Source organism: Oryctolagus cuniculus, chromosome 5 (assembly GCF_964237555.1).
Source record: "Oryctolagus cuniculus chromosome 5, mOryCun1.1, whole genome shotgun sequence".
In the NCBI taxonomy this organism is placed as follows: domain Eukaryota; kingdom Metazoa; phylum Chordata; class Mammalia; order Lagomorpha; family Leporidae; genus Oryctolagus; species Oryctolagus cuniculus.
This window is the reverse complement of record NC_091436.1, coordinates 116799830-116825565: the sequence shown is the minus strand read 5'-3', so window position 1 is coordinate 116825565 and position 25736 is coordinate 116799830. Positions and strand designations below refer to the sequence as shown.

Sequence of the window (25736 nt, the reverse complement as noted above, 5' to 3'; positions counted from 1 at the left end):
TCCAGCATGTTGCTGTGTCAACGTCTCCTCCCTGAAGAGCTCAGCGGCCGCAGTCCCCAAGGCCACCTTCTTTATGACACAGTAAATCCAAGCTGGTAGCGTTCCCTAAACCATGCTCAGGTCCGGTCATTCAAAGGACAGACAGAACTTGCCGAAAAGCTGTATACACACAGCTGTGGTTTATTACAGAGAAAGGCTACAGATGACAGTCAGCCCAGGGAGATTGATGAGGCTGATCCAAACTGGGGGCTTCCAATGTCCTCCTTGTATGGAACCATGGGTTCTGTTCACTCCTCCTAGCAACAATGTGTGACAAGGCACATGGGGCGTCATCAGCCAGGGGAGCCTTGGTGTCTGGGGGTCTTACTGGGGGTCCATCACATAGGCATGGTTGACATCCAAGAGGCTGCTCTGTTTTCCCCATGTCTGGAGCTGAGCGAATCCGATGTGACCCAAAGATTTCCCCTCTATCACACTGTGGTGTGATGCAAATGGTCAGGTGACCAGGTAGGTGACCGAGGTCCCCGGGCAAACAAAGATAAGACATTCCATGGGTTTCTAGAATGTTTCCCAGAGGCAAAGGCCATCTGTTTCTAGGGGCACTGCAAAATTCTTTACCACACACTGTCTCATTTCCTTCTTCCTGTGGGTTACCACACTCTGGGGCCTGGCTAGAATGGGGCCTCTCCCTCGGACTCAGCAGCCTGGGACTCCAGGCCTGCCCAGTGCCACACCTGCCACTAAGCCTTTGCTCCTACAGAAATTTTAAATGTCAGTGGGATGACGGAGTGTCACATTGCATCAGTATAAAGACGAATTCCACTGCGATGTTTGTGCTTGATTCTCCTCTAAAAAGGGCAGGAGCAGAGGGACACTTGTATGGATTGTGACAGGCACTAACGGTAGCTCACAGCTATATTCTTTTACTTTTGAGCCAAAGATCTTTCCTGTACTGAGGGATGAGTATCACTCTCTATGAGACTCTCTTCAAAGCTTGCCTTTCTCTGGTTTTAAAAATCCCTGCATAGTAACTACTTCAAAAGTAGTTTTGGGATGTTCTTTTCGAGAGTACAGGCTCTGCTCTGGGATGCTGCCTGGCATACAATGGGTGTTCAATCAGGACCTGAGATGGAAGTCAATATGTGTTTAAAAGCAACATTGAAAGACCATACATCTAGTTCTGAAATGCAAAAGATTAGAGGCCTATAAATAACATTCGGGTAGTAAGAGGATAAAAATAACATATGTTTGCATGTTGTTATATATATGTCAAATATAACTCGGAGGACACACAGGTTGAGTTCCTCTTCTCTGAAATGCTTGGGATCAGAAGTATTTTGGAACCCAGAGGTTTTGGGGTTTTGGAATAGTTGCCTGAAGATAATGAGATATCTCGGGGTGGGACCCAAGTGTAAACACAAAATTCATCTCATCTACACCTCACACACACAGCCTGAAACTAACTATATGCAGTTTTCAGTGCCCCTGCCTTTTGACTGCACCCTGTCACACAAGGTCGGATGTGGAATTTTCCAGTTGTGGCACTCAAAAGGTTTCAGATTTTGCAGCATTTCAGGTTTCATATTTTTGGATTAGGGATGCTCTGTCTGTGTAAGTATTACCTTTGCTTGCCTGTGAGAAACAGAACTGGGTGGCTGGGAGGCAGAGTCAAAGACTCTAAAGACTGGACAGCCCCTTTTATACTTTTGTGATTTCTGAACCATGGAAATGTATTCTGCAAAAATGTAATTAAAAAATTGTAGCAACAGGGTAATGATTGGCAAATTTTATTTGGCAAGTATCGATCATATTTATCACTACCATTTGACTTATGATAGCTCAGAGGAGAGGCATTCACAAAACTCTCTGTGGTTACTCAGCACCAAACACGAGGGAGAGACTGGAAGGGGATTAGAACAAGGTAGAGAGAGGAGCAGAGTGAAGACATGAGATCTGGTCATCCCCACCCACAGGATGGATTAGCTGCAGGAGATGAGTAGTACAATCAGGTCTAACTCACACACCAGCCTCCCCAGAAAGGTTTCCCAACAAGTCCTGTAACAACTATTCACTAATAATAATAATAATAATAATAATAAAACAGATGAGGGGTATAGAAAAGAAGATCTCACTGATGCGAGAGACCCAACAATACACAGCACCAGGACAGAGCTGGGATCAGTTAAGACAGCCCGGGCACAGCCGTGGCTAGAGACAAGCTCTCACCCGCAAACAGGCCTGCCGTTTTAGGGCATGAAGATGCTGTACACAGTTCTCACGTAGATTTCGTCAGGGGGAGGCTTCTTCTTGCTGCCAGGTTCAAGGAATCTCTTGATTGTAGGGATATTGCTGATCTTCACCGTGTACTCCTGAAAACGGGAAGCCCTTATAAGTTCTAGGTTAACAGCAAGGCTATCCATTATGATGAAAATATGGCTGTTCAACAAATCTTTACTGCAAAGAGCCAAGCAGGACTGCGATGCAGCATCTGTCTAAGGTCTGGTCTCATGCTATGATTATTTACAGTCTCTGCCAGGAGCAGCTGCAACCAGCCGAGATCACAGTGTATCCAGCTCTCAGTTAACACAAAGGTGTGGGCTCTTTTCAGAGGCAGCAACAGAAGTCATACTTAATAGTGGATGATTCTGACACTCACGAAAAGAGAAAAAAGGAAGAGGGAAAACAGAGGAAGTATGTCAGGTATACTGATCTGCCCAGAGAAAATGCAAGGAGTGATTAAAAAGAAAGCACTGCAAAAAATCATCAGATGGCACAATTTATATTTTAAGACTCAGCTTCCTTGGAAATTTTACTCCTATTAGCAAACAAATCTTCTTCCTAATGATGTATAGGTGATGGCCAGATGCATTTTATAGCTATGGCTTAGATACAAGATGTCTATGCAAAAAGGAAGAGAAAAATTATACTTTGCATTCATTGATAAAAGTCAAATCTTAGCATTTCTCAGTAACTGAGAAGAAAATCATTGGTTAAGTGAAAATTTTTAACTGTGAAGTATTATTCTAATAAAGTATTTTAACATGGAGAAGTCATTGATGAAAAATGCTGATACTTACTAAATACTCTTTATTAAATATTAAATACTGTACTCTTTACAGGGCATGGTCTTAATTCAGCTTATATACAAACACATTAACATACACAGAAGCCTTAAAATTGAATGCCATACCAATATGAAGGAGCTTGTTCCAAAGGATGATTTATTGCTTCAAGATAACTTGAGGTTCTTACTTATCATGAATGTATAATAAAACTTCCATGGCCAGCACCGCGGCTCGCTAGGCTAATCCTCCGCCTTGCGGCGCTGGCACACCGGGTTCTAGTCCCGGTCAGGGTGCCGAATTCTGTCCCGGTTGCCCCTCTTCCAGGCCAGCTCTCTGCTGTGGCCAGGGAGTGCAGTGGAGGATGGCCCAAGTGCTTGAGCCCTGCACCCCATGGGAGACCAGGAGAAGCACCTGGCTCCTGCCTTCGGATCAGCGCGGTGTGCCGGCCGTGGCAGCCATTGGAGGGTGAACCAACGGCAAAAGGAAGACCTTTCTCTCTGTCTCTCTCTCTCACTGTCCACTCTGCTTGTCAAAAAAAAAAAAAAAAAACAAACAAACTTCCATAACTTTGTTTTTTGTCCATAATCAGTACTGGACTAACTCTTTCACTCAAACAGATCTGGTGTCAGACTGAAGACCTTTACTATTAATGCTCAACCTGATCAGATTAAAATTATACATGGATACTTGACAGTTTGTGGAAAATATTAAAAATAAAAACCAAAATGATAGGAGGTGGACATTGTGGTGCAGCAAGTTGAGCTAGTACTTGGGCCACCTGCATGCCAAATCATGGAGTCCTGGGATCGCGTGCCAGCTCCTCTGCTTCTGATATAGATTCCTGGTAATGCACACCCTGGGCTGCAGTAGTTGATGGCCCAAGTCCTCGGGTTCCTGCCACCCACCTGGGAGACCTGAATGGTGTTTCTGGCTCCTGGCTCAGCCAGGCACAGCCCTAAATGTTTTAGGTATTTGAGGAGTAAGCCAGCGGATGGGAAATCACTTGCTCTGTGTCACTCTGCCTTTCAAGTAAATACATAAATATTTTTTTAAAAAAAGCAAAACTCTTTGGACCAAAACAAAAATATGTTTGAATTCCATTTTATCACAAGCTTTTTTGAAGTACCTTCATGTTCTCAAAGATGTACCTTAGGGCTTAGAGACATCTATCTAGGTTAGCATTCTAGATAGAAAACATCAGTGGGTCCTGGTGTTATATTTATGAAAAGTGTTGATCTCTATTGTTTGCACTACACGTTTTAGATCTTTATGTAGTCAGTGAAAAGTCCTTTGCTGCCTGTGAGGTATGTGAGGATGTGAACACCAGAATGTACATGCATGCCTGGGAAGATTTCAGATTTGATGAGCTTAGCAAATTAACCTTCAGTTTCTCCCTGCAATCTGCCTACTTGTGAGGTCAGCATCCTACCTAGTTAGGGACAAAGGTACTTCTAATCAATGCATTTTCAAGAAGCCACAGAGCTGAGTGGAAAGGGCACCGATTTAGATTGGAGACCCATCTGTGACCTCCAACTCAGTTGCCTGCAGTCATGTAACTTGGTACAGTTTGTGTCATGTTTCCAAGCCTGCAGGTTTTACCTGTAAAGTGGCAACAGCAAAGCCTGTTTCCTTTTTTTTTTTTTTTTTTTTTTTTTGGACAGGCAGAGTGTGGACAGTGAGAGAGAGAGACAGAGAGAAAGGTCTTCCTTTTGCTGTTGGTTCACCCTCCAATGGCTGCCGCGGCTGGTGCGCTGCAGCCGGCGCACTGTGCTGATCCGATGGCAGGAGCCAGGTACTTATCCTGGTCTCCTATGGGGTGCAGGGCCCAAGCACTTGGGCCATCCTCCACTGCACTCCCGGGCCACAGCAGAGAGTTGGCCTGGAAGAGGGGCAACCGGGACAGACTCTGGCGCCCCAACCAGGACTAGAACCCCGTGTGCCAGCACTGCAAGGCGGAGGATTAGCCTATTGAGCCATGGCGCTGGCAAAGCCTGTTTCCTAAGGTTACTTTGGTGGGAGTTGGGTGGCAGATGAGGGAATGCACGTGCCTAGTAGCCTGGCTGCGATGAAGCAGAGCCCTTCCCTGCTCAGCACATAGCTTTTTTAATAATGTAAAGGAATACCTCAAAAGTATCCCACATTCCACATAAATAAAATCAGAGTGAGTTCACCTCTGTGTCTGCAAGAAATGAACATATCCATATCTACATCTATCTTTATAAACAGCATTATCAACAATCTACTGGCTTATCTGCCTTGTTTAAAATGTCTGTTCTCTTTTTCCAGGTATATTTAACTGGTGGTGGTGATTCCAGTTGGTATATTAAAATGATGTAGACTAGACTTCAAAAATTATTTTAAAAAGTGTATGTCTTACCCTTTGAGGATATAGTGTGCCTTTCCTGGCTTAACTTGGGCACATATATGTCAACTTAGTCTATATGGGATTTGGCAACATTTTTCATAAAAGTCCAGTTGGTACCTATTTTTTTTCAGTCACTTAATATGTTTTAAGTTTTGTAGGCCATGTAGTGTCTATCAGATCTACTCTGCTGTGCTGTAGAAGCCCAGAAGCAGCCATGGAAAATACACAAGTGAATGGGCACAGCTGTGTTCCAATGAAACTTGTCGATGGATATGGAAACTTGACTTTCACATAATTTTATGTGTCATGAAATATTATCCTTTCAAGCCTTTAAAGATGTAAAAACCAGGCTTAGCTCACAAGCTATACAAAAATAGGTGGCAGACCAAGTGTAACCCAGGGGTCATATTCTACAGCCCCCATCCCTTTACCCCTCCCCAGTCTGGAGGAAAGCCTATCAGATTTGGAGATAAAAAACTGAAGTCCTCAGGCAGCCACTTAGCTACACCATCTCGGCTTCTGACTTCTTTATCACGGGTCTCTCCTTTCTCTTGTGTAGACTGAAGACACCAGGTGAGAATGTTTTTCAAGATTCTGTGGTCAATCCTGCCAGAGTAACACCAAGGAACAAACTGAACCACACAATATTTCTGGGGAGGAGAATCTCTGGGGTGATGCTTTGGGGTGATGTTAAGGCTACCTCTTATTTGCTCTCAGAACTCAGGCTGGGAAGTTTCCAATCTGAGACCACATTACTTCTGAGAGAAGGAGCCATACCCTGGTGAGGAGACACTCTGAGATGCAGGCTTTGCCTGCTTTCCCATCAGTAGACGTATCATCAGCAGAAGAGAAGCACCTTACCCAGGTGGTCATCTATAGGGATAGTCCCCACTGGCAAACTCCTATGTATGAAGTTTGTTCCAAGAAGGTAGCTAAAGAACAAATCAAGATAAAAACTTCTTCACCATGTCCATAATCTTTCAACACTAAGATCCAAAGTCCAGAAAAACAACCTCAGCTCTGTACATTCATTGTGTTTTACTAACTAGAATCTAAAAGAAAAAGTACACATACACCCCACAAGCCAACCAACCATCAGTCACTGAGGGAAAACCTGAGAGTTCAGTGCCAATCTTCTAATTCATGGTTGTATTTACCTGGAGGAAAGGAAATGCAGACAGGATATTGGGTATTTTCTCTTCTAGAGCCAAAATGGTCTGGAGTAGAATCACATCTGCAAGGCTCAGCTGATTGCCAACCAGAAAGCTTTGTCCATGGCCCCTTAAAATCTGCAGAATAGAAATAGTTAGTGTTGGTTACAATACAGGGAGGAACTGATGAAGCTATCCAATCAGTGCAGTATCTGAAAATGGGCTGAAACTATGGCCTGTCCTTTCAGTATTTTATAAATAACATCAGTTGGGAGGATGTACCCTGTAGCTGAGAGAACAAAAGGGTATGGAGATGAAAGCAGCTGTGCATATCTCCTGCAGATCAGAATGAAGACACTGAAGAGGAGAAAGGAAATTGTATTATTTCTGGACTCGGCTTTTGGTGTTTTAAAAGGATACATCCATTCCATAAACACATTGACAGAGGTAGATTGCACCTGATGAAGCCTGAAGCTTCAAGAAAGGAGGTGTGGCTGGAAAAAGACTCAGTAACAGGTTTTCTTCAAGGGGTCCACGCCACCTTCCAGTTGTGTTTCTATGAACAGCAGCATTTGTTATCACAAACCAGACCTGACTACAAAAGTCAACTTCTTCTCACCTCTCCCAAAACAGAACAGTTGAAGCCTGAGTTCAACCTGACTCCCATTTTAAAGGTAACATATGGGTGTTGTGATTTTAAGAATAGATTATGATCAAGGAATGAAGAATAATGGTAGCAAAATGGTACCTCACAGTGAACCCCTGGATGCCCATACATATATGTGTGGGAACACACAGGTGTATGTATGTGTGGCAGGGACTCTGAATACAGTTTCAAATCAGATATAGCTATTAGAACCAGGCTGTATCACACGGTGACTTCAGAATCTGCAGCCAAAGGCCAGAGTTGCAATCCTGGCTCCCCATTCTTCGGCTGTGGAACCTTGAATGGGTTACTATGTGATATCATTTCATTAGAAAAATACTTCAAAAGAATTCATGGAAAACGTGTATTCGAAAACTCTGCCTGGGTTGGTTTCAAATTTTTTTCTGCCAAACCAAAAAAGACTTACTTCTTTATTTCATTTCTATAGGAACTTTGTGAAATTTCCTTGCATGTGCAAAGGGGTAACAATTTTTATCTTGCAAGTATGAGGAGTCCTGACAACATCTGTACCACTGAAGAACCAGGAATGACCCTACAACTTCATAAAGTACCTATGGAAGACACCATGGCATCAAGCTATTGAAAAGCCCACAGACACTCTTGTCTTCCATCTAATGCAATGAAGGTGGTCCAAGGAACTGTGCCCAATAGGCCTTTCCATATTTTTACTTCCTCTTGTTTTATAATTGGAACACTAGATAGAAAGATAGATATATAAACAGATAGATAGATAGATCCCTCGCAGGTCAGGAAAGGAGGAATCTTAAGCTCAGAGAAAAGCAAATTTAGTAGTAAAAAAAGAAAAACCAACAAAGTAGAAAATAAAAACAGCAAAGGGAAGAGAAATACAATGGATAAATTATTTTCTCTTATAGCAAAGTATTAAGGAGGAAGCCTGCTAGCTGACCACTAAATGATTAGTAAATGAATGGCCAAGGGTGGTACCTGCTTTTCTGTAACTTGTACAAGGTGGCACTGGGTGAATGCAGAAAACAATCAGGAACAAATGCAACGAGGCCATACGTTTTCTAGATGTGCGGCTGATGTAGCCCTATAGAGTCTGAGGAGCTCCAGGCTATCAGCTCTGTGTTGATGGCCACCCCTAGCTCCCAGGTTTGTTGAACTGGGCTCAGCTTTCCACCACCCTGGGCAGAAAAGGGAATTTGTGGTAGCTCCCTTGTGGTTTGGTTACGCTATATTCATGGGCTTTTCTGCCACGTACCTTTTCAAACACAGGAAAGTATCTAATGATAGCCTTCTGGGCCATGTTAACCACTTCCCTTTGTTGATCATCTGGTTTTAAGAAAGGATGCATGATAAGTAGCTCCAGGAGATCCAGCGTCCCCTCCACGTACATGTCGATCCTTAACACAAAAGAGCAGTCCTCTGAGTTTCTCTTCTCTCTGAACTCAACAGTTTCCACAGCTAAGAGCTCAGAGTGCATTTTCTTACTGCTGGCATTTGCCTAAGCCTGTCCCGAAAGAGCAAAGTCATTTCTATTTGTCAATTTCAGAAAAAATCTTTCAGAGGAACCTATCACACACAGGGTATGATAGTCATCACTGGCCTCTCCCCTGAGCACCAACTCTTTGGTCTTCCAGGAAGGGCTGGAAATGTCACATTTATAATGTTAATGTTACATTAATGTAACATATAAACATATAATAAATAACATAATGTACATATAATGTTAAATGTTACATTTATAAAACTACTTAATTATCACTTATTCAATGCTTGATATATACCAGGCATGGTACTAAACATTCTATTTTCATTATCTTACTTAAAAATCCCAAACTTTATAAGGAATGGGCTACGATTAAACCCATTGGACAAAAGACTTATCAGGAAACTATGACTTAACACTTTGCTCAGAATCATGCACCGGGGTGGTCCAAGGACCAAGCTTGAGTTCAAATTACAATGCAATGCACTCCCCTACACCTTGACTGTCACAGCAGCTGCCCGCTCCTCATACTCAATGATACTAAATAGGCAAGACAGGTATAAAAAGCAGTATCAAAACATTTAAAGGTGCTGCAATCGGAAGCAGTGCACCCCAAAGAAGACTAGTCAATATCTGAATTCAATTCTTCTCTATTGCTTTCCTCAGAACTATCTTCAAACTGAATTTCCTGCTGGCCTTCATGACCTGCCTGGTTTTTTTTTTTCCCCTGTTGACACTGATGAGACAAGACATAAAGGAAACGAGGCATGCAACAGAGGATTGCTAATGAGCCAAGGCATCAGCAAGCTGACAAGTGAGAACACTTGAGAGGGGCCACGGTACAGGGTTCTCTCCTTGAGGTCCTTGCCAAAGAGCTGGTGCTTTTCTGCTATGTAATGGAGGATGCTTCGGGTCTGCACCAACTTCATTCCATCAATTTCAACCATAGGCACTTGCTGGAAGAGCAGGTGATTACCTAGGAATGGAAGCCCAGAGTTAGAAGGGATCTCCTCTTCCTTGTGCTGCAACCTCTAAAAATGCTCTATTGAGTGAAAAGGGAGAAGCGACAGGCTCAGGAATAGTGTAAATGTCTCTGACAACAGAAAACCTTACCTTGATTCAGAGGAGCACATTTAGCCATAAAAGAAGCTTGCAAACTAAAACTGTTCTAAGCCTTCCCTTTCTAGCTTCACCCCAGGAAAAATATGTATGTGAATTTGATAAGGGTGGGAGGAAACACAGTGAAGAAATTTCTTTTTCTTCTTTAAAAAAAAAAAGTTTATTTATTTGAATGGCACAGTGACAGGTAGAGGGAGAGTGGAGATCTTCTATCCACTGGTTCATTACCCAGATGGCTACAACTACCTGTGCTGGGCCAGGCCAAAGCCAGTAGTGTGGAACTCCATTCGGGTCTCCCACATGGATGGCAGGGGCACACGTACGTGGGCTATCCTCTGCTGCCTTCCCAGGTCTATTAGCAGGGAGCCAGATGGGAAGCAGAGTAGCCAGGACTCCAATATAGGCATTCTGTTATGGAATGCTGGTATTACCAAGTGGTGGCTCAACCTGCTGAGCCACAGTGGTGACCCTAGAAATATTTCTTTAAAACTATGCTGGCCAATCTTGCAGCCACTAGCTACACGTGGCTATTTAAGCCTAAATTTACATTAATTAAAATATTTAAAAATTGAGAATTCAGTTGGACTGGACACACTTCAAATGCTCGATAGTCACATGTGGCTAGTGGGTACCACACTGGACAGTGTGGAAAAAAGCATTTCTGTCACTGCAGAATGTTCTAGCAGACAGCAATGTTTTTATATAGAGAGCCTGATAATGAGACCATCACCAACAGCTGATACTCACATATTCTCATTAGTTTCTCTCTCTTCCACAGCTATAGTTCACTTACTACCATATATGCTGTCACTAGTCAAAAAGTAACCCAATATTTTCTTCAACAAACCTGTATCCGACACTTTCCACCAATCAGTCATAGGCAGGGGTCCAGCTACAGCCCGGCACTGGAGGGGCTCATGCATCAGTGGCAGGTAAGCCTAGAGAGCACATGCTTAGTGACTTTAGGCCAGTGTCACATAGGAAAGGTGGCATCACACCCCTGGACGCTGGTACCCCTCAAAGGAGCCTTGGGTTGAGCCTGGGGTTATTGCTGACGGTTGAGAGGGAGGCTGGTCAGAGGGCTGATAAGAATTCTTATGGGTTTGTTGAAAGTTCTCCCTCTAAAGGCTGGGCATGGAGGGAACGGTCTGACGTGGAGTTAAGAGGAGTGGACTCTCACTGATTTGATTAATTAACCATGGAAATGCAGCCCCTTGTAAATGGGGACATTTATCTGCATACGTCAAGCAGGCAATGATGGCTTAAATAGCATGAAGGAGGTAGGGACAAGGAAGGGAGAGAAACAGGAGATGACAGGGATGGAGAAGGGCTGCTCAGGTGCATGCGAAAGCAACTGCTCCCTGCCTTCAGCTAGCTAATTAGAACCCTTCAACTGAAAGACTCCTGCAGCTTCAGAGACATATTCCCTCCTGCTTTTAGGATACTGTCCTGAATGTTCAATGTCTTCAGCATCTTTAGCCCTTCCACATTAAAAAAAAAATCCTTTAAAAAATCAGAATTATAGAAAGTTGTTTTACTGTCATACTCACCATCCTGCAACTTGTGCAACTGTTCTTTGGTTTCCAGAAATTCTTCATCAAACTAAATTGTTAAAAAAAAAAAAAAAAAAGACACCCCACCCCCCAAGAAGGCAAATGTCATTATAGGGTCAGGGCTGAAAATACCAAGTTAAATTATCTCAAGAGGCAGAGAGAAAATGCATCCTTAGCACCCATATCTCGGTGTCTATGTATCACTGCCCACTGAAAGGAATGAGGTAGCCAGCACAGAGAGCTGCCTCTGCTTTGTCAGAAAGCCATGGAGTAGCCAGATGTGAAAGAGACATGCCAAAGGCAAGGACCTGGAAGGCCTTATTTGAGAACTCCCTAGCCAAATTTGGGACAATGTGGGCATCAAAAAGAATGACATCACTCATGCATTACAATGTGCAACAAAATCCTTAGGTTCATAAATGATACTACAAAAAAGGAAAAAGAAAGCTCTTTTTTACAGAAGAACCAGTGCAAATTAATGTCAAATTGGTGCTAATTAATAATAAAATTAGAAAATTGTCAATTTGCAATCTCCAAAACATTAAAGGGTGATAATGAATGCTGAAGTTATTAGTACGATGGTAGGAAGATTGTTTGTCACTTTGGAAACTCAAGTTGAAACTGGACTGCCATTGTAGTGGAGCTGGGAGATGGGGCCTTTAGGAGGTGATAAGGCCATTAAGAGACATTAATACTTTTCTCAGGTTAGTGGGCGCATTATGGAGAGAGGGGGTTACCACAGATTGAGCTCAGCCTCTCTTCTCTTGCACGTGCCTGACATCCTCTGGCTTTTCTGCCGTGTTGTGACACAGCATAAAGCTCTCACTCAAAGCCGAGCAGATGCCAGCAGCGGCACTTGCACTGCCCAGCCTCCTAGAACTGTGAGCTAATCTCTTTCCTTTATGTTACCCAAGCTCAGCTGCTCTGTGATAGCAACAGAATATGGACTAAAAAATTGGGATACAGAATCTTCACTCAATCTGTGACTATTTCCCATAAACTACTGAATTATGATAAAGGAAAAAATTTATCTTTACAATGAAGCAACCTGGATCACACCATCTCTCTAATCAAGCGGTTAAACTGAGCTCCTCAGGGGACACCCAGATATTCTGTGTGTCCTACAGGGACACAGTGAGATGGTCACAAAACCAGCTGTAAAAACAGTACCGATGACATTGAATCTGAATCTGGTCAGATGAAAATCAGGAAAATCTATTCTGTAACACCACAGCCTGGACTCTTCAGGAGTTGAGGGCTTGAACTAAAAACACTCATAAATAAATAAATAAATAAACCAGGTACTGTTCTTGAGGAAAAGCAACCAAAAAGTCTAATAAGGCTGGGTCTTGATGAGGTCCTGGATGAGGGGAAACCACAGACAATGGGAAAATCTAAACATGGATTGCATGTTAGATGTTGTAAACTTAGTGTAAATTTCCTGTGGTGACATGGTACTACCACAGTTGTTAGGACAATGATTTATTCTTTCTTAGAAGGAAGATTACATGCTGATGTCTGCAACTGCTTGCAAGTGATTCAGGGGGAAAAAAGAGCAGAGAGAGAAAGGGAGAAAGCAAATGTGGCAAAATGTTAACAACTGGTGAATTTAGTGGAAAGGCATCCATTGTGCTATGACAACTTTTCTGTAGATTTAAGCTTCAAATTTAAAAGTTGTGGGGTGGGGGGAACACAAACAATGAAAACAAGTTCTCCTGAGATGACATTATGAAATGTGTTCTAGGATGTTCCACACACACAGATGCACTTCGGGTGGGAGGGGGGCCCTCCTCACACCCAAATCCGGGGATTAGTCCCCGCCCATGTGGGCCCTGGCCCTGCACTGCATTCCCACATCATCTGAGGAGGGGCATGGCTGCACTGCTGGCATCAGCATCCCCTCCTCCTCTGGTGCAGCCAGCTGACCTGGGGGGCAGCTAGGATGAGGGTGTGGGAGTAGCTTCTGCTACTCGCCTGGGTTCTCAGAGCATGAGGAGAGGGGCCACTGTGCCCTTGGAGGATCTCCACCTGGTGCCCACCAACCAGCAGGTAGAAGGCACCAATGCTCAGGACATTTGTCCAAACGCCCCAACCTTAAGATGTGGTGCAGGCAGCACTCCCTCCACACTACTGTTTCTCAAGCTTTTATGACAAGAGCCATTCAGAATACATCAAACCTCTAGCACCCTTCACAGATTCATATTTCTAGGGAGGGCCTAGAAATATGCATTCGAAAAAACAAGTCTTTCTGAATGATTCTAGTTTTTAGTCTGGGACACATAGGGAAAACGTGTTCTCACTAGCACAAGTCTGTGCCAAGGTTTATGAAACCATTGGTAAATTAAGGAAACTGACACTGGGGTAGGGGTTGAGAAGATGGAAGAAAGAAGGAAGAAAAGATCCTACATCAGAGCTTGCAAAGAGGCTAGCAGCTGCAGTCCAGGTATAGACACAGGCTGCAAGGAGGGTAAACATCTTGGTTTCTAGCCACACAATCACCTTTTATTCCCTAACCCGGGGTACTGTTCACCACGTGCGATTCTGCAGAGAATTACCCTTCCACACCAAACCATTCCTTTTCTTCTATGCGAATTGCTCAGAAGTTCCAAATTAGGAGGTCATGGCCTTTAAGTCTTCTCCTTTGCACGTGTCAATCTCTCTCTTATCAAGGGGGATTTGCCTGTGTTTCTGGGTAGACTTAAAACAAACAAAGTTCCAAGCACCAAAGTCTCAAAGACCAGCACAACAAAGACCAACACCCAGCAGATAGCGATGCCAGTGGTTGATATAAAGGGGACACTGGCTGCCCAGATCCCGACTGGTAGTTTCTCAATGGGTTTCAGTGACTTAGTTACTCAGATATGTGCCCCAAGCCTGGGGCACTGGGAATCATGAACCCATCCAGCAGCTGCCAGCTTGTCCCTCATGTGTGTTTCTGATCTACGAGAACACAATAACTAAAGATATTTTTTGGTAAGGAGATGGGGAGTGACACCTTTCACAAACCACCTTTTGAGAATAACTACTTTATAGTTTATACTTTATATGGTTTATATGGTTTATACCATACTTTATATGGTTTATACCATGCGATCAGCCCTAGTGGGCTTAAGACCCAACTGGGCTCATTGTTCGACCCCATCTGCCTGCCAGAGATTGGTTGGTAGGTGGGTGAGATGACCCATGCTCTCTTTACTTAAGTAGAATTGTGTTTCTACTACTGAAGCTAAGAATCTTAACTCATAGGAGCATAGGAGGGACAGAGTGGGACAAAGACAGGGAAGAGAGGGGATTTGACAAAGGAGTACATTGTATGCATAGATAAGATAGTCACTCAAAACCTATTAAACAAGTCAAGAATTACAAAGTCATAGGACTACAGGTTAGACAAGTGGCATAAAGATCCTGGGACCACACATGTTTTCTGTCTCCTCTCAATCAATACAAGTAAAAAACACTCCTGCAGTAAGAGAGAACAGTTGGGCAGTCCTTATTCAGATCCAGCAGCACTGCCCTGTAACAAGGGCCCTACTTCATCTCAAGAGGAGTCAGGAATCAGGATTTATATGCAAAAAATCATGTCAACTAATCTAGAAAATTCTAAAACACTAGGGGGCAAGTGATGATGACATATAAAACACACAAAGACCCACATGTGTCATGCTTGGAGGTTGCCAGGGTAACAATTCACTATCCTGGAAACTGACAAAGGGAATCAAGCACTTATCTTGCCTCTCCTGTATGAACTGTATCTCAGGACAAATTGTATCTCAAGAGCAAACTGTGAGAGAATCAGCATTAATAATTGTGGGTGAGATGAGGACAGAAATAGCCAAGGCTTCCATTTTGTAAGGCCCAGCAACAAGGGCACCTGACAGTTGTTGAACTCTAGTTGAAAAGACGGATGGGGGAAACTCAGTGCCTGAGTTAGGATGGCACCACTGAGACACATCCATCAAGCTCCGCTTCACTGAGCACGAAACACCAGACACGACATAGCCCCTGGTGGATGCAATGCTCACCCTAGCTCCTCAGACAGAGTCTGGTGGAAGAGAGAGGAAAAAGAGCCTGGATCTGATCACACCTTTGCAAATAACCATGGACAGAAAGAGCATGATAAACACAGGAGCCTTGTTTCACCAGGTTGCCTCAAATAAGCCCAATCCAGAATGGGAGAAAATTTCTAGAAGGAAATGGGGTAAATTTCTAGAAGGCAGTCTCTTCCACAAATCAATGAAGTTAGAAACAAATGCAGACACCTACTCCCAGACCTTGGCTGCTAATATCATTTTCCATGAATAGGGACAAGGGCTCCTTGGAGAAATAATGGATGCTAAGGGTAGATAGCACAAGGAAAATACAGGATGAGCCTGGAGCATCTTTGTAGGTTCAGAAAGGAAGGAAGCATTGAGAGAAAAAGGAAGGTCACCCTGAAACAGCTTCAATGGCCAAAGCTGAAGCATGTGAGCCAAAGAACAAAATGAATATACTGAGGTTCACGATGATACAAATAAAGAAGGGAAGAAATGAATAAATGGGGGCGGGGAGATACATTTTTTAAGTAAAATTTCTTAAGAATTCCAAGTGTAGATACTTCCTGTTCCAGAAGGTGGAGCTTAATTCTCATCATTTTGTGTGCAAACTGGGTTTAACACAGGCAAAAACAGTAATGTGACAATGGCGGAACTGGCAGCACTACCTTAACCAAATGACCAATGCTATCGTCATCAGTGATAATTCACGTTGACATCTGTAATCGCCGATATTCTGCAATGAGAAAGGCACTTAGCCTCCTTGACATTCTTCTCCCAAACTCATGAGCCCAGTCTCAGGACAAAAACGTTAGACTAACCAGACTGCGAAAGATTGCACAAACATACCTGGCCAAGTTTCCAAAACTGTCAAGGTGATAGAATCAAGCGAGGGAGGGCTGAGTAAGTGTCACAGATGGAGGGCAACAAAGCAAACATGATGACTAATTAGTAGATGGATGCTAGTGGAAAAATGAGTGACATCTGAATGAAGGCTGTAGTTTAGCAGATCACACACCTATGTTAATTTCCCAGCTTGACATGGTTATGTAAGATATTACCAGTAGAGACTGAGTGAGGGTAATCTGGGGACTCTGATTTAAAAGTATTCTCAATATAAAGTTTAATTATTAAAAATGCAGAGGAACCCGTTACAGATTTTTGAGTTCCTGAAGGACACATAGTCAAATGCCATGGGATGGCCTTGTTTAGATCAGGACTGAAACCTATCTGGAGACAGCAGGACTTGGAAATGTGAGAAGACCCTACGGAACTGTTCATTTTGCTGGGCATGATAACAGTGTTGTGAGATTTTACAGTCCTCATGTGGTAGAGAGAAATATTGAAGCGCAATCCTCCCAGAGAAAACAACAGCATGTTTGGACTTTCCTTGAAAATGCTCAAGGAAAGGAGCGGAGCAGGGGAAAGCTGAAACCAGAGCACAAGCATATAGCTGGCTGCCAGGCTGGGGGATGGGTGCTAGACGTGATGGTGACCTTCGTTTGCATTTGAGAACTTCTAAAAGAACACAACAAAGACAAAATAAAAAACACTGCAGGGGTGAACCCACAAAAACGCAGGCAAGCCACCACAGCTGCCTGACTTGAAGACGTTCAAGTACACAGGAAATGTACCCAGAGATGGTAAAATGAGTGAAAGTTCTGGAAGAAACTGGCGAATTTCAGGTTAATTCCGTGGCTGTGGAGCAGAAGCCAGCGATTCAGTGAAAGGCAAAAGGAAAACAGAACTACTTTGCACTTATAAAGAAAAGGCCCTTGGAGGGGAGGAAGAAGCCTGGGTCTCAATGAAGCACACTTGTGACTTCGCTGCAACAGGCAAGGGCTCAACGCGGCTCTGAAACTCATTTCCCCTCAGAGATCTCCAAGACACTGCGCATCGGTGTTGGTACCGGTACCTCGACTCCGGCGGCCGCCAGGACCCATCTGACGGATTCCATGCGGCCTCTTGCGTTCGGGTAGTGGAGCTTGGGCCTCTCTGTCATGATGGCTTTCCAGGCTTTCTGAAAAATAAATGCAGCAGCCCCTCGCACACCAACAGTCTGAATTTCCGCCTCAAGGGCACCATGAATATTTAGCATTTGGGCACCGGGTTTTTTGTTTGTTTGTTTGTTTTGGTGGGATTTTTTTTTTCATTGCTGCGCCTTCCTTCACTCAATAAAAACAAACTACCATTTTAATACATGAAGAAAAGAGGGGAAAAAATAGCCCTGGCTTTCATCTCATTTTTATTTATGATTTCTTATCCGGGACCTTGGGAAGCTGGGACCATTTGTTGGGAAGACATTTGCGCCAGGAGTTTGGTATTTCACTGATAACCGCACAACGTTTACAACGCACTTTGACCTTGAGAATCTCAAATTTTCCAAATTCGGCTTGGAGGGGCAAGTCGCGCGGGATCTGCACATCCGTGGGACCTTCCACGTTTGCACATGCATCGGCCTACGTCACTATAGCAGCAACCGCTCGGCGGACAGGCAAGAGCCTTACTATTGTCTCCCAAGGGTGCTTCCCAAGCCGGCTCCCCGCGGCGGCCAGAGCTCCTTCACCTGCCCAGGCCCAGAGGAGAGCCGAGCTGCCCGCCCCGAGCTTCGCTGCCAGGCTAGCGCTTGGACATCTAAGTCTACGCTCGTGGGCAGCTCTGCGTGCTCGACGGTCCACGCAGGGCCAGAGGGACCACCTGACCAGGCTCGGGGGCCATCCGAGCATTCCTTCCAGCAGTGGATTCAGACTCCGCAGAGATTCATAAAAAACACGCGCACTGCCCCAACCCCAGACCGGGGACCCACGTCGGTCCTGATGGAGGCGGGGGTGCAAAGGACAAGAAGGGGAACAAGCGGATCGAGCAGGGCGGAGGAGAGGGGCTGGGAGCGTAGGAGGCTCGCTGAGTAGGGGGGAGGAGAAAAGAGAAGAGGGGAAGGGGTGGGTGGGAGACAGACCTGGAGTCCACTCGGAGCGCCGGAGCTGCACAAAGCGCTCGGCGAGCTGTCTGCAGCCCGGCGCGACCAGAGGGCTGCCGGAGGCCCCGGAGGTGGGCGAGGCTCCGGGAGGATTTCACCAATAGAGACGGCAATATTTAGCATGCCCCACCTATCTGCAAGGCATTCTGGATAATATGAAAACAATCCCAATTTAGCCACTTTCGCTTCAATTTTCGCATATTGAGGGACACAGTGGCCTTTAATTCATTGAATAGATTTTACTTCAGTTAAAATTCCATGCTAGAAAGTCGCCATAATAAGTAACTCAACCTATGTGTAAAAGTGCAAAGGATCCTGAGGTTTAAATAGCGCGCGTCCGGCCCTGGTCTTTCGGATGTGAGGGCGATCTGGCTGCGACATCTGTCACCCCATTGATCGCCAGGGTTGATTCGGCTGATCTGGCTGGCTAGGCGGGTGTCCCCTTCCTCCCTCACCGCTCCATGTGCGTCCCTCCCGAAGCTGCGCGCTCGGTCGAAGAGGACGACCATCCCCGCTAGAGGAGGACCGGTCTTCGGTCAAGGGTATACGAGTAGCTGCGCTCCCCTGCTAGAACCTCCAAACAAGCTCTCAAGGTCCATTTGTAGGAGAACGTAGGGTAGTCAAGCTTCCAAGACTCCAGACACATCCAAATGAGGCGCTGCACGTGGCAGTCTGCCTTTCTTTTGACAACTGTTTCTTAATATCAAGTTTTGAGTCCCATCATTAGATTTTATTTTCAGCAGATTACTTCCAGTAAGGTGTCGGTGTGAATTAAAAGTAGTAGCATCAGGAGTTTGAAGATGCGTATTATCACCTCACATGATTTTTACATTTAATTGTAGATTTACCAGCATACATTTCATGAGATTAGGTGGATTTTTCCTGTTTGTGTATCATATTGAGTATGGAGTAAGCATTCAGAGAACATTTGCTGAATAAATGAATCAAGGAACCATACTTTGGTTTCCAACTCCATAAAGGGTGGAGGAACCATCAGGGTGGACCCAGCAGGGGGACATTAGTTGATTTGTTTTCATTCCCATGAACCATCCAACTGGATACGTGCACTAGACACTTTGAATAAGCTACTGATGGAAGAGAGGACTGATGGATCTGTTTGGAGTCAAAGCATGAGCTCACCCAGGGCAAGTATGTAGAGTAAGAAGAGAAGCAAGGCCAGGACAGCTGGGCACCCCAGGAGTCAGGAAAGTCACTTCCAAATAGGATTAACAGTACATGTCCAGTCTCATCCTTCTAATTGTAGCCCAACACATAACCACGCTTAGAAGCTGTGTTCTCCAACTTTGCTGAAAGCCATCAGTGATCATGCTGGATTCATTTTTTTCCAACACATTTTTGTACAGGAGTTCACCCTAATTGTAATATCCGTGTTGCTGATCAAGCATCTTACTTCCATTTCCTTACTTCTAATTGCTTTGCTGAATCACACCAAATTCTGACATTTTGCTTTATTTTTTAACCTTTCAAAGTGACAATTTCTTATGTCCAACCTTTCTAAATAGGGGTAGCATTCACCTGAAAGAGTAACTAAGGTAGCTTAAGACTACTATCACACAGGCTTATGGAGAAATGAACGTCTTTTTGTAATAACATTGCCATTCTAGGAGGGTACGCTAAAGTCATTTCATTCCTTGGGAACCCCTGAAATCCTATTCTCACGGACCCCTGGAGTTACCTCAGTCCAGGACAGTCTGACAATATACCTGGTACACTTTCAGAGGCCCTGGGAATGCCATCCTGTTACCTTAACCCTTCACCCGCCACCTCCAAAGCATGTGAAGTTGCTGTAACAAAAACCAAGTGTTTTAAGTACCAGTTTGAGAGGAACATTAAATGTAAATACTCCAGCAAGAGAGAGTCAACTTACATTAAATCCAGTCTTGATTATAAATGCCCAGGATCGGACCCTGTTCTAACAGTGTGTTTTCACATCAGGAAGGAAGCCTGGAGGGGCAGTGTGGTAGGGGTCTTCCAGGAACAACAACAACAAAGCCTGATGTGGCCTAATCAGTAACTATGTACCCAAGTGAAACCCTAGAGCAATCCTGCAGCACTGGAGCATCCAATCAGAATATACGTTGTGTATGGGGACAAAGAAACTAAAGCTAAAACAAAAAACAACCGGAAACTAGCAAAGGTATATAAGGTAAAGCTGTGGCTTTGTTCTTGGCTCAGTTTTTGGATGTGAGTTTGCTGAGCCTGAGACAGCAGGAATAAAGGCTGCTTCCTGCTAAAAGCCCATCTGGCTAGAGCAGGGAGGGCTGAATGTGCTAACAGAAAGCCAGAAAGATCCAAGGTGACACAGTAAGGTTAGCCATGTTCTGATGGTGAGGGACACATTTAGGGATTTGCCAATGCAAGTGTGATTGACAGATCATCTTGCTACAAAATCTTTTCAAAGTCATAATATATTTTTAAACTTTTTATTAAAAGAATTGATGTATTTATAAGTCAGAGAGGAGAGACAGAGAGATCTTCCATCCACTGGTTCACCCCTACCAGGTGATGGCAATGACCGGGGCAGAGCCAGGGCAGAGCCAGGCCAAAGCCAGGAGCTTGCAGACACCTGGGCATCCTCTGTTGTTTTCTCAGGTGCATCAGCAGGGAGCTGGATAGGAAGTGGAGCAGTGGAGACACAAACCAGCGCCCATATGGTGTCGGTTTCACAGGCAGTGGCTTTCCTGCTACACCACAGTGCCAGGCTGTCATATTATATTTAGAAAATGAATTTCCTGTGGCATCCTGCATGTAGTTCATGAAGCTAGGAGCTGCTTTTGAAGGAAAACGTACAAGGTAGGTATTAAGGAAGATGAAATCAGCCACAAGAAATTGTTATAACCTTTTTATTTTTAAATATCTCCAGTCCCGTAACTTGCTAAAAACTGCATTTGAAAAACTCTCCACATTGCAGTATAACTTCTCATAATACCGCTCCAAGTGTACATTTCCAGATTCATGCCAATGACAATACACTATGCATTAAGGAGAATTTATAAAAGATCAAAGTTTGAAAAGAACTAACTAGCATACGAAAATTAGGAAACACAAAGTGTTAACTTTTGGCGGAAGAACATGAAAGCATAGAAAGTAGAACACTCAAATCAGTTTTTGGTAAAGTGTAATTTTATTTGGAGCAGGAGAATTTTCCTTACATAGAGTTAACATTTTTAAACACCTTAAGACAAACTATTCAAAAAGCATTGATTTCTGAAGTCTTAAGTGGTTTTCTGTTCTATTTTCTCATTATTATGAATATTTGCTCTATAAATGAAAATATTCTGTTACTCCATTGTACTCAAATCTGGTGACTCAACTGCTATCTGTTCTGAGATATCTGAGATCAGAAGAGTTTTTCAGGTCATTTTCAATTCACATTAGCATAATGTCTATAAGAAACCAATAATACCGATAATACCTCCAGTTTGTCTTTTTAAATGGTTCCCATGAGAAAATCTTTACAATAAATACATAAAAGTACAGTACATTTGGTTGCAAATTGTAAAAATAACTCTAAAAATTAACCACATATATTAAACAAACAGGTTGCTACAATATGCTTAAAATGATATAAAATTAGTATGTAAAACATTTTCTTAAAAACATATTGCTTTTGGTCATATGTTCAGCTGAGATGACAGCCTGCATTCTTTTTTGTTCCTGTCCTAAATGGCACACACAAAAAAATGGCTTAATGGTAGGGAGAAGCTACTTCATGAGAAAAACCTGATGCCCATGAACTCAAAGTACCTGTAGTTATGTCAAAAAAAGGAAACAATTCTTATTTTGTTTGGCGTGGATTGCCTTGATTGTATTAAACTTTTGGTAACTTTAGAAAACCATATTGTGTCACTTTATTAAATGTCTATAGTTCTTTATGCAAGAGATGTGACATTATTTGTAAATTAATGTTATTCCTACTAAAATCTTTCAAGCATGAAACGGGTGAGGTCTTGGTAACTGATAGACTTGTACTGTAAAATGAACAATCAAGCCAAGAGTAGCTTTAATAAAAATACAGCCCTCACCCCACCTCCCGGGCTTGCTCTAAAGGAGGCACACCTGTACTCCCGAGCACACCAGTTTCTGAACCTTTGGCTACAGAATGAGAGCCAGCTCTGTACCATCTCCTTACATCCCAGAAAGCTTTCTCACTGTAATGAGGTATAATCATGGTAGGTACAGTTAAACTCTTCATTCCTGTTGGTGTCTTGCATGATGTTTTATTCATTATATAGCAACTAAAAGTATGTGAAATAAGCATTTTATTTGCACTTAACAAAAAATGGCCACTATTCCCTTCTACAGTATATATGCTGTATATACAACTTGTCCTCTTTACTCATTTTGTGGGAAAAAAAGAGTAATTTATAGGATGTTGCTAGTCCTTTAGAATTGATTTATTTCTTACAGTCTCCTAGTTTTCTCAACTGTACATCAGCTTTGTGACTTTCACATGAACGTGTGTTTGACTTCTCAACGTAAGTTGTTTGTTAGTAAAGAAAAGGGTAAAAAGAAAAAAAGTGTAGTATTTTAAAGTTGAGCTCTACAAAAGGATTACAAAATCAATTTTATTGTGTGCAATAACTGGGTAACTAGATTTTTTCAATTTAAAAAATTGGAATGATCTTAACACAAACTAGAGTACAAAGAGTATTAACAACCCACTTGCTTCTCTAAGGGGTATGTATATACAATCTCAAACCAGCTTTCTGGAAAGCTGAGCAAGGTTGCAGATTAATTTACTTTTTATATATAATACAGAAAGAGAAAATAAATATTAACCTCATAGTAGAGGACTCATCTCTGAAAACATATTCTGTTGCTTTAGATAACGAGTTGAAAACAGAATACAGAAATGAATTCAGCTTCAAGTTGTGCTTATATTTACACATTCCGAAGAGTTGCTGCCAGCTTGTAGACAGGACAAAATTACAAATCAAGTCCACATCCATTATGTGCTTTTCTCATGCTCCAAAAGGTCATAGTGCTTGGTCAAGTATATTTCTGAGCAGGATTCTCCAAAGTATAAATTACTCCCTGATTTTAGGTTAGAGTCCTTTGGAAGCCATGGTAATTTGTTCAGGCTGCTAAGTATTCTTAACCCACCAAAGCAATCATTTGCCAACTTATTAGGTTGAACCACAGGAAAGTGCCTATATTTATACATTTTTCATCTTTAAAAAGTGAGATGGGAGGGATGTGAGTGGGAAGGAGATTATGGGGGGGGGGGAGCCATTGTAATCCATTAACTGTACTTTGCAAATTTGTATTTACTAAATAAAAAAAAAAAGAAAAAAAAAGTGTACATTTCATGTGGTTGAACTTGCTGTATTCTAGAACCTGGACCCAAAAGAGTAGTTTGAACCCTGGGAGACTGTGAGTTGATATACTGCTGAGACCATGTCACGATCACTGGTGGTGACTATTCCTTTTGCCTGTAAGGTAACCATGAGTGGAGGCACATAAGCCATACAGAGATGGACTAGAGTGGACCTTTCCTGTTTTTCTGTCTCCAAACTAGCTTTGTCATTTTCAAAAATCACTGTAAACATTGCTCTCAATGAATAGCCTCTGCCCAATAGAGTTCTCACTCTTGAAAGAAACTACACAAGGATTAGGAGTTAGATGTGACACGCTATGGACACTAACATCCTCGTAACTGTGACTGCCATAAACCTTCCCTTCCCCAGATTGTCCTGAGAATTCAGTTGGGACAGAAGATTATTCATTGGCTGCTTCTAGCCAGGCCTGGAGGACTGAGCCAAGTGTAAATTTCTATCTCAGTTATTACAATAAAAATTTTTCTGTGGCTTTCAAACTTGTGTTTTTTTTGGCCATGTGTCATAGCAGGGACATAATGGACTGTGTTAAACTTTATGTTGAGAATCTTTTGACATGGAAGCATCCCTCTTATGGGTACTTATACGATTTCAAAAATGGGAGAAAATTGAATACGAAGGCATAGCATGATGAAGCTTGGTTTCATCTGGGTATCTGAAACTATATTAAAGGGTGATGCACCAATTTCAAAAAAACATTTACTTAGAGTTCTTTCATCTGGGAAATAAAAATAAAACAAAGTAGATTATATAGTAGTACCTTCCAGACTGCACAGTGGCATCAAAAACTCAAATTAACGATATCTTAAGAAAAGCAGAGGGATGCTTTTCTAATGTCAATCCAGGAGAGTCTGAAGTACCTAATGAGCCACATTTAAAATTTAACTACTTTCCAAATATCTCCACACAGAGTAAATAACCCTTTATCACATAAACTGCACCCCTGTTGCAATACTGCATCAATATTATTACATTTGTCAAAATCTGTATAAAATATTATCTGGAACCCCAAAGGAAAGTCACTTAATCTTTAAAAAGTTCATTACAAAGTTGACTGTATAAAATGCTAAAACATAACCCATATATACAAAACGCTGCTGTTTAAGAAAATAATGGGACCCAGTTTTAGAATAAAATAATTCTATACAAAAAAGGGTATTGCATCCAAATCAATATTTAAAAAAACTTTAAAAAAGAATATTGAAATGTCTCAGTTCAGAAGGGTAACTATAAAGAGTTGGTTTGCTTTTACACCAGCTGCGTGTCTCTGGCAGGTGGAACATGCATTGGCCAAGGGGAAGTGTCCCATTTTCCCCCATGAAGGGCTTCGCTGCTGAGATGGTCATCGCCGAGATGCGTACTTGGAAGCCCAGTCTGTCCGGCCATGCACTGGCTGGGCGGCTGGAGGCCGTGGTATCAACCCAGGGGTGCTTCTAGGCTGGGTGTGGAAGAAAGGTCGTCCAGGATGAGGTCGTACAGCCTTCAGGGAAGAATAACCTGCAATGAAAGAGAAAGAGGCAGCTGACAGGGACCCGGGCTAGCAAAGGGCAGATGAATACATCCTGGTGTCAGAAGTGTCCCAAAATGAGAAATTTAAGAAGGAGCAATTCGCCATCCCCCCTCCCTCCATTAAGGACAATCCTAGAGCTACAGTTGTCAAGCCAAAAATACTGGTGTCATTTCTGGCCCCTCTCACTTTCTTGTCTCCCAATTATCATTTGCCAACTTGCTGGCTCGAGTTTTCAAATACACTTAGAATCTGGCAACTTTTTGTCAATTCAACTCTTACCAAGCTAGCATCACTTTCTGTCTGGAGAACTACAACCATCTCCTGACTGGTTTCCTTGCGTCCAACCTAGCACCTGCTCCTGTCTAGTGAAAAGCTGTGGCACGAGTTAGCCAGTGAAGATGGACATCAGCACCTCAACCCTCCACAGAAGTCTGCAGTGGCTCCCACGTGGCTTCCAGGGCCTGCTGCAGGACCTCAGATCACTAGCC

At 43.1% G+C, this 25736-nt stretch overlaps 2 protein-coding genes across 2 annotated transcripts in view; both read right to left on the bottom strand.

Annotated features, from left to right (window-relative positions):
• Positions 1–1771: 1771 nt before the first annotated feature.
• On the bottom strand, positions 1772–18458 carry LOC100341622 (glutathione S-transferase A4). The gene is made up of 7 exons (XM_002714505.4): positions 18358–18458; positions 17317–17421; positions 11368–11419; positions 9542–9674; positions 8471–8612; positions 6588–6719; positions 1772–2369 (listed from the first exon to the last, which is right to left on the bottom strand). The coding sequence occupies exons 2-7, from the start codon at positions 17401–17403 to the stop codon at positions 2247–2249; spliced, it is 669 nt and encodes a 222-aa protein (XP_002714551.1). The 5' UTR covers positions 17404–17421; positions 18358–18458; the 3' UTR covers positions 1772–2246.
• Positions 18459–21504: 3046 nt separating this feature from the next.
• The window catches only part of CILK1 (ciliogenesis associated kinase 1), a 39372-nt gene continuing 35140 nt past the window's right edge, over positions 21505–25736 (bottom strand). The window contains exon 13 of the mRNA XM_008263058.4: positions 21505–25235. Within this exon, the coding sequence (XP_008261280.2) occupies positions 25081–25235 (155 nt within the window). The 3' untranslated portion in view covers positions 21505–25080. The remainder of the gene's footprint in view (positions 25236–25736) is intronic.

Coding starts and splice junctions, on each gene's coding strand:
- LOC100341622 (XM_002714505.4), bottom strand. CDS start 17,403: ATGACAGAGAGGCCCAAGCTCCACTACCCGAACGCAAGAGGCCGCATG. Junction 8,613..9,541: donor GACCTCAAGGAGAGAACCCT/GTACCGTGGCCC, acceptor TTTTGTGTTAAG/GATCGACATGTACGTGGAGG. Junction 2,370..6,587: donor CTGCATTTCCTTTCCTCCAG/GTAAATACAACC, acceptor TCCCGTTTTCAG/GAGTACACGGTGAAGATCAG.